This window comes from Salmo salar, chromosome 09 (assembly GCF_965601325.2).
Source record: "Salmo salar chromosome 09, fSalSal1, whole genome shotgun sequence".
Classification (NCBI taxonomy): domain Eukaryota; kingdom Metazoa; phylum Chordata; class Actinopteri; order Salmoniformes; family Salmonidae; genus Salmo; species Salmo salar.
In genome coordinates this window covers 116764852-116773563 of record NC_138299.1, presented here as the reverse complement: position 1 = coordinate 116773563, position 8712 = coordinate 116764852, and the positions used below count along the sequence as shown (strand labels likewise).

Here is an 8712-nt window from a genome sequence, read left to right as displayed (position 1 = left end):
TCTACGAGGTGCCAAGCCTTTGATGCCTGTCTGAACTGAGTGTGAGCTGTTTTTTGAAGTAGGCCGATGACTTGCGCGTTGTGCATCCACATCGCTGTTTGAAGGTTTCACCGAGACATTCCTATAATGTATTCTGTTTCAATTGCGCCTCATTGATTTTTATTTCCCTCTTTTAACCTCATCCAGCACATCTCTCTGTTGAGTGGATACAGCCTAGCAGGAGCATACATACAGTGATGCGTTAACACACAGCACACCTGTAACACTGGCTGTGTCCCAAATAGCACCATATTCACTTTATAGTGCACTACTTTTGACCAGAGCCATATGGCCCCTGCTCCTATTCCCTTTATAGTGCACTACCTTTGGCCAAGATGTATTCCCTTTATAGTGCGCTACTTTTGACCAGAACCCTATGGGCAGTAGTACGGCAAAAGTAGTAGGGCACACCGCCCTATCCCACCTGGACAAGAGGATCCCTATGCGAGAATGCTGTTCATCGACTACAGCTCTGCTTTCAACACCACAGTGCCCTCCAAGCTTGTCACTAAGCTCAGGGCCCTGGGTCTGAACTCCTCCTGACGGGCCGACCCCAGGTGGTGAGGGTAGGCAACAATGACAAGACTACAGGGAGGACGTTAGAGCCCTGGTGGAGTGGTGCTATGACAACAAACTAACCCTCTGTGTAAAAAAAAAAGAGAAAAAAGGAGCTGATCGTGGACTTCAGGAGACAGCAGAGGGAGCACTCCCCCATCCACTCAACCCCACCGACGCCGTGGTGAAGAAGGCACAACAGCGCCTCTACAACCTCAGGTGGCTGAAGACATTCCGCATGGCCCCTAGAGACCCTGACGCACTTCTACAGATGCACCATTGAGAGTATTCTGTCGGGCTGCGTCACCGCCTCGTATGGCAACTGCACCGCCCTCAACCGGAGGGTGGTGCCATTCGCCTGTCGTATCACCGGGGACACGCTGCCTGCCCTTCAGGACATTTACAGCACTCAGTGTTAAAGGAAGGCCAAGAAGATCATCAAGGACCTGAGCCATCCGAGCTGCTTCCTTCTGGCAGAGCGAGACGATACAGGTGCATCAAAGCGTGGACCGAGAGACTGAAAAGCAGCTTCTATCTCCAGGCCATCGGACTGTTGAACAGCCATCACTAGCCAGCTATCTGCCTTGCACCTTGAAACTAATGCCCCATATACCTCATATTCTGTATATATACTGTTGTTTACTCACTCTATGTATACTGTATTCTCCACATAGCCTATCCTAATATACCTTGCTTCTACTGTACATACCATTTTCTTATTCATTTTTTTATCATTTTACCCCCCTTGTTCGCCCCAATTTCATGAAATCCTGTTACGATCTTGTCTCATCGCTGCAACTCCCGACATGCTTGGGAGAGGTGAAGGTCGAGTCGTGCATCCTTTCGAAACATGACCCGCCAAGCCACGCTTCTTAACACCCACTCACTTAACCTGGAAGCCAGCTGCACCAATGTTTCAGAGAAAACACCGTTCAACTGACAACCGAAGTCAGCTTGCAGGCGCCCGGCCCGCCACAAAGAGTCACTAGAGCGTGATGAGCCAAGTAAAGCCCCCCCCCCCAGCCAAACCCTCCCCTAACCCGGACAACGCAGGGCCAATTGTGCGCCACCCTATGGGACTCCCAGTCATGGATCGAACCCCAGGCTGTAGTGACGCCGCAACACTGCGATGTAGTGCCTTAGACCACTGCGCCACTCGGGAGGCCAATACATACCATTTTCTTTCCAAATGATATACTGTCTATACACACCATGTATTTATATTCTAGATTCTGACACAGGCTCACTCGAATATCTTTACCCCTGGATTATTAATTGGACCAGTTCTGTCATTTCTTGATATCTTGATTAGATTTTTTTTATTGATTGTTTATTTGTATTGTATTTGCGAGACATTCTACTGCACTGTTGGAGCTAGAAACATAAGCATTTTGCTGCACCTGTTAAAACCCCTGCAAATCTGTCTACCCGGCCAATTAACTTTGATTTAATTTGACAAAGGGAATAGGGTGCCATTTGGAAAGGCATCCACTGAACGGCTGTTTTCTATTACAATCTGTAATATTAAACATTAAACACACTCGTAAACAATGATATTACATGTTAACAGACTGATCACACTGGAATGTGTGTCTCTGTGTCTTGCCTTGCCCTGTGTGTTGTCTACTCCACGTGTTGATGTGTGTAATTGACGTGTTAATGGAGGTCTATGTGACTGCACATTTATTGATGGCCACACATGTGATGAATTTGGACTGATTCCGTACTGTTTAACCCTGAAACTTTTGCTGTGATGTGTGTGTCGCTACTGCATGGCTTTTGCTGCTGTCATGTGCAAGCTAATGATCATGTAGCATGATGGCCATCTTCCTCTCCATCCATCATCCCGCCGTCCGTCCATCCACCCATCCGCTGCTCTACATTCTCTGTGATAACTGGCCGTAGTAGAATCAGTGACCTGCCCACTAAGAAATCTGCTCATTGATATAGCATTAGCTGGTTAGGCCAAGCATTTAGCTCAATGCACATGTTAATCTCTGTCACCACATACCGTAGCTACTGTATTAGCAACAAGCAAACTAGGACGCATTTACTAAAGCTCTCTGACCCTTACTTCCAACTAATGCTCTCTATAGCTCTTAAAATACTTCCACAATGACGGCAACGTCAACCTAACGTTGGAAAAATATCATTTTTCTTTATCTAACACTACTAACCCCGCTACCTCGCTATGGCTGTGTCCCATGCTGAAATGACCCCCTCCTCTTTCTGCTTGGCTTGATGGCTTTAGCCCACCTGAGCCCATATTTATTAAAAGTGTTTCAGAGTAGGAGTGCTGATCTAGGATCAGGACCCCCCTGTCCATAATAATCTGATTCATTATGATATAAAAGGCTAAACTGATCCTAGATCAGCACTCCTACTCTGAGACGCTTGATAAATCCGGGCCGTGATGTTCATTTCGACAACGAGGAGGAAGAGTATGATGATAATGATGATGGTGGTGTGACTTAACGCTGGTGTCATTGGCTTGTGAACAGGAAGCTAGCAGCCGCGGTAAAGCTGGCCCAGGCCACCCAGAACAATGGCACCCTGAAGGGCTCTAACCATTCCACCCAGTCCTCCTCAGGCCTGCTCCCTCAATGGTAAACGCACAGTCGCCACCTGGGGGCCCCTCCACACAGGGAGCAGGGTGAAGTTTCCCCTACACCCTGATCTTGGATCAGTTTAACATTTGCCCAACTAATGGTTATAGTTAGGATTGGGGGCAGGGAGGCTGATCCTAGATCTGTACCTAGGGGAAACTTCACCTCGGAGCACCTCACAGCGTCCGACACGAACTCACACACATACGTACCCTTTTCACACTACTGAGCTGAGCTGTGCCGAGCTGAGCTGAGCCGAGCTGTACTCCGCTGGCCTGGTTACACATCCACTATAGTTGCTGGAACCGTGCAGGAGAGAACAATGTGAAAAGAAAGTATCCGAGCCAGTACAATATAGTTCAGGTTGGTACGATAGTGTGAAAAGGTAATAATATATAGATGTGTTTATTAATTGTAATTGTTAGTCATAGTTAGGTGGGTAATACATCATAAAACACTGAGTGAGCTGTGTAGAATAGTTCAGAAAACCGCAATTTAGTTGTTAACTACATGTTTTTATGCAGGTTAGATAAGGATCACTGGACTTACAGTAATACTACAAATTTGTTGCGTTACAAAGTGGGATTAAAATTGATTTAATTGTAATTTTGATCTACACAAAATACTCCATAATGTCAAAGTGAAAAGGAAATTCTACGCATTTTTACAAATGAATAACAATTAAATAACTAAAATATAGTCGTTGCATAAGTATTCACCCACTTTGTTTAGGCAAACCTAAATTACTTCAGAAGTCAAACTTGGCTTAACAAATCACATAATGACTTATATGGACTCACTCTGTGTGAAATAATAGGGGTTGACATGATTTTTGAATGATTACCACTTCCTCTGTCCCCCATACAATATCTATAAGGTCCCTCAGTCAAGTATTGAATTTCAAGCACAGATTTTCAAGCACAGATCTTTAAGCATGGTCAAGTTAATAATTATGCTGTGGATGATGTGTTAAAGTGCAAGAGTTCAATGGCTGGGATGGGAGAAAACAGGATGGATCAACAACATTGTAGTGACTCTACAATAATGACCTAAATGACAGAGTGAAAAGAAGAATACAAATATACATAATACAAATAGTCCAAAACATGCATATGTATGCAACAAGGCACTAAAGTAATACTGAAGAAGAAAAAAAACGGCAAAGGAATACACATTTTTGCCTAAATGCAAAGCCTTATGTTTGGAGAAAATCCAACACAACACATCACTGAGGAACTGCCTCCTTTTCTCAAGCATTGTGGTGGCTGCATCATGGTATGAGTATACTTGACATCAGCAAAGACTGTGGAGTTTTTCAGGATGAAAAGAAACGGGATGGTGCTAAGCATAGGAAAACCTGCTTCATTCTGCTTTACACCAGACACTGACTGGAAGAGGAATTCACTTTTCAGCATGAGAATAACCTACACAAAGCCAAATCTACATTGGAGTTTCTTACCAAGAAGACAGTGAATGTTCCTGAGTGGCCAAGTTGCCGTTTTTACTTAAATCTGCTTGAAAATATATTGCAAGACTTGAAAATTGCTCTCTAGCCTTGATCCCCAACACCTTGGCAGAGCTTGAAGAATTTTTGTAAAGAATAATGGCCAATACAAGTAGGTGTGCAAAGCTCTTATGAAGCTTACTTAAGAAGACTGACTCACAGCTGTAACTGTTGCCAAAGGTGTTTCCAACATGTATTGACACGGGGTGAATACTTATCTAATCAAGGTACAGTTGAAGTCGGAGGTTTACATACACCTTAGCCAAATACATTTAAACGCAGTTTTTCGCAATTCCTGACATTTAATCCTAGTAAAGATTCCATGTCTTAGGTCAGTTAGGATCACCACTTTATTTTAAGAATGTGAAATGTCAGAATAATAGTAGAGAGAATGATTTATTTCAGCTTTTATTTATTTCATCACATTGGGTCAGAAGTTTACATACACTCAATTAGTATTTGGTAGCATTAACTTGGGTCAAACGTTTCGGGTAGCCTTCCACAAGTTCTGCCCTCAAATTTTCTATAGGCTTGAGGTCAGGACTTTGTGATGGCCACTCCGAAACCTTGACTTTGTTGTCCTTAAGCCATTTTTCCACAACTTTGGAAGTATGCTCGGGATCATTGTTCATTTGGAAGACCCATTTGCGACCAAGCTTTAACTTCCTGAGTGATGTCTTGAGATGTTGCTTCAATATATCCACATAATTTTTCTACCTCATGATGCCATCTATTTTGTGAAGTGCACCAGTCCCTCCTGCAACAAAGCAACATTTTTTACATTTACATTTTAGTCATTTAGCAGACGCTCTTATCCAGAGCGACTTACAGTAGTGAATGCATACATTTCATACATTTTATTTCATGCATTTAAAAAAAAAATGTTGTACTGGCCCCCCGTGGGAATCGAACCCACAACCCTGGCGTTGCACACACCATGCTGGCGTTGCAAACACCATACTCTACCAACTGAGCCACAACACAACATGATGCTGCCACCCCCGTGCTTCACGGTTGGAATGGTGTTCTTCGGCTTGCAAACCTCCCACTTTTTCCTCCAAACATAACGATGGTCATTATGGCCAAACAGTTCTATTTTTGTTTCATCAGACCAGAGGACATTTCTCCAAAAAATATGATATTTGTCCACATGTGCGGTTGCAAACCGTAGTCTGGCTTTTTTATGGCGATTTTGGAGCAGTGGCTTCTTCCTTGCTGAGCGGCCTTTCAGGTTATGTCGATTATAGCACTCATTTTACTGTGGATATAGATACTTTTGTACCTGTTTCCTCCAGCATCTTCACAAGGTCCTTTGCTGTTGTTCTGGGATTGATTTGCACTTTTCGCACCAAAGTACGTTCATCTCTAGGAGACAGAACGCGTCTCCTTCCTGAGCGGTATGATGGCTGCGTGGTCCCATGGTGTTTATACTTGCATACTATTGTTTGTACAGATGACCGTGGTACCTTCAGGCGTTTGGAAATTGCTCCTTAAAGATGAACCAGACTTGTGGAGGTCTACAATTGTTTTTCTGAGGTCTTGGCTGATTTCTTTTGATTTTCCCATGATGTCACGCAAAGAGGCACTGAGTTTGAAGGTAGGCCTTGAAATACATCCACAGGTACACCTCCAATTGACTCACATTACGTCAATTAGCCTATCAGAAGCTTCTAAAGCCATGAAATCATTTTCTGGGATTTTCCAAGCTGTTTAAAGGCACAGTCAACTTAGCGTATGTAAACTTCTGACCCACTGGAATTGTGATAAGTGAAATAATCTGTCTGTAAACAATTGTTTGAAAAATGTGGTGTCATGCACAAAGTAAATGTCCTAACCAACTTGCCAAAACTATAGTTTGTTAAAACAATAAATGTGTGGAGTGGTTGAAAAACGAGTTTTAATGACTCCAACCTAAGTGTAGGTAAACTTCCTTTATTTGTCATGAATCAACAACAACAAAAATGGAACATTTTTCTTCCTTTGACATTACAGAGTAATTTGTGTAGATTGATGAAAAAAAAGACTATTAAATCCATTTTAATCCCACTTTGTAAAGCAACAAAATGTGAAAAAAGTTCAAGACTTTCTATCGGCACTGTAGCTAGGTGTCTTTAACATGGAGTTGAGTGATAGAGATGGAAATGATTTATTCTGTTCCACTTTATTTAGAACTTGACTTTTTTGTCCAGTAATATATAAAAAAAATGTCTCCAGTAAACTATACATTTTTTGTCCTGTTAACTATACATTTTTTGTCCAGTTAACTATACATTTTTTGTCCAGTAAACTATAAGTAGGACTTAAAACAGCTGAGTTTGTGTACACCATTTGTCCGGTTATGAGTTTAGTTCATCATTGCTGTTCATCAGTGTCGTCTTCATGGTCCTGAACACGTGACCATCCATGGTGGACATTGTGAGTGTGTCATGTGATAGTGTGGCGGCCACTCTGTTTTCTCATCATGCCCCTCAGTGTCTACCATACGTGTGGCGTGGTGTAATTGGCTAGTCCTTTGTTTGCATATCCTCCCCCATTAAAAATAGAATCCCTGTCTTAACAGCAATCCCTTTTAACTATGTGGTTGCATTAACCTGTGTGTTGTCACGTTACAGGTGATAATGTTTTCTTAGGCATTTTCACACACTTAGGACCAATCCCAAATGGACCCCTGGACTACGCCCTATGCACTTGTGGAGATTTGACAGGTGCAATAAATACATGCCCCTACTTGCCCTTTGATAGGTTAAGCGGATTGTTTCTACCAATCACATCCTCTCAGATCTCCACAAGTGCATAGGTCGTAGGGTCTAGGGGTCCATTTGGGATTAGACCGCAGTGCAGAATTACAGGATGTTTTCAAGGCGGAGTGAATATATCGGGCGTCGTGTTCACGAAACGTAAAACATGAAACGGATCAAAGGAGCGTTCATATTGGACAAGTTCACAGAGTATCTCCTTCGTTTCAAACCACTTGCACCCGTTTCATCCCTGCTGAACACCACCCCGACTTGCGAGGTTGAGAGTTACGTGTTGACCCTCTGACCTCTAACCCCTGACCTTCTGGTCACCAGGATGCTGTCAGGACAGGATGGCCATCGGCACGCACGCTCCCAGACCATGCCTATCATCCGGGCCAAGAACGCCCTGACCAACCCCAAGCTTCTGCAGATGATGGAGACGGGTAATGTCTCCCCCGATTACGCCCACTCACCCACCATCACTGGGCACTGCCACCCCGGTTCCATTTTAAAACTGTTTAGTTCACATAGTTCACATCTATGTGGTTAGTTAGTTAGCTTTTGTTGTCCTAGGCCAATTAGCTTTTTTATTCTTACCAACCGTCAATAGTGGTATTTCTCAGCTATTACAGTGCTAACAGTACTTGGCTATTACTGTTCTGTTGTCAGGTGTGTGAGGGTTAGTGCTGGGGTTAGGTTTTTGTGTTGTTGCTTGCTGTGCTGCTGTATCATTGCCCCTTTCCTGTCCTTCCCTCAGATGGGAACATCCCAGAGGGTGACCACCTGAGCCCGACGGACATCGAGGCCAATCTGTCCACCGAGGTGGCCCTCATCGTACTGGATGTTCTGGGCCTCTTTGTCCATCACCACAAGGTCAGACAACAACAGTGACCACTGAATGGTCAAACACCGATCTCTACAACCTAGAGACGTGATACGGTTGCTCAATTACAAATGGCTCCGGTCAAAACAGACAAAACTGCATGTCTGGGTTGCTTTACAGAATATAGCAATTGTAGGAATTGTGGGGCAGCCAACTTGAGAATTGAGGAGTGCACAGTAACCTACAAGAACAACAGAAGATAAAATCCCCAACTTGGAATACAAACGTAATATCTCGGATTCAGTGAAGTGAAACAATAATGATTAGTGAAACAGAGCGGTTTTTAGTGTGGATTCCATGTGGAAAAGTCACTGTAGTTCTTAGTAATAACCACAAGGTGGCAGTTGCGTATTAAAATGGGCTCTCATGAATGACCGGTCTAGGATT

General features: G+C 43.5%; 1 protein-coding gene across 6 annotated transcripts in view; it reads left to right on the top strand.

Annotated features, from left to right (window-relative positions):
* Positions 1 to 8712, top strand: part of dock10 (dedicator of cytokinesis 10) — a 180947-nt gene that overhangs the window by 141727 nt on the left and 30508 nt on the right. For 5 of the 6 annotated variants that reach the window (XM_082956145.1, XM_082956144.1, XM_082956147.1 and 2 more), the window contains exons 39-41: positions 3096 to 3200; positions 7776 to 7885; positions 8200 to 8315. In XM_082956145.1, coding sequence (XP_082812271.1) covers positions 3096 to 3200; positions 7776 to 7885; positions 8200 to 8315 — 331 coding nt within the window. The remainder of the gene's footprint in view (positions 1 to 3095; positions 3201 to 7775; positions 7886 to 8199; positions 8316 to 8712) is intronic. The other variant, XM_082956148.1, reaches the window with a different exon arrangement.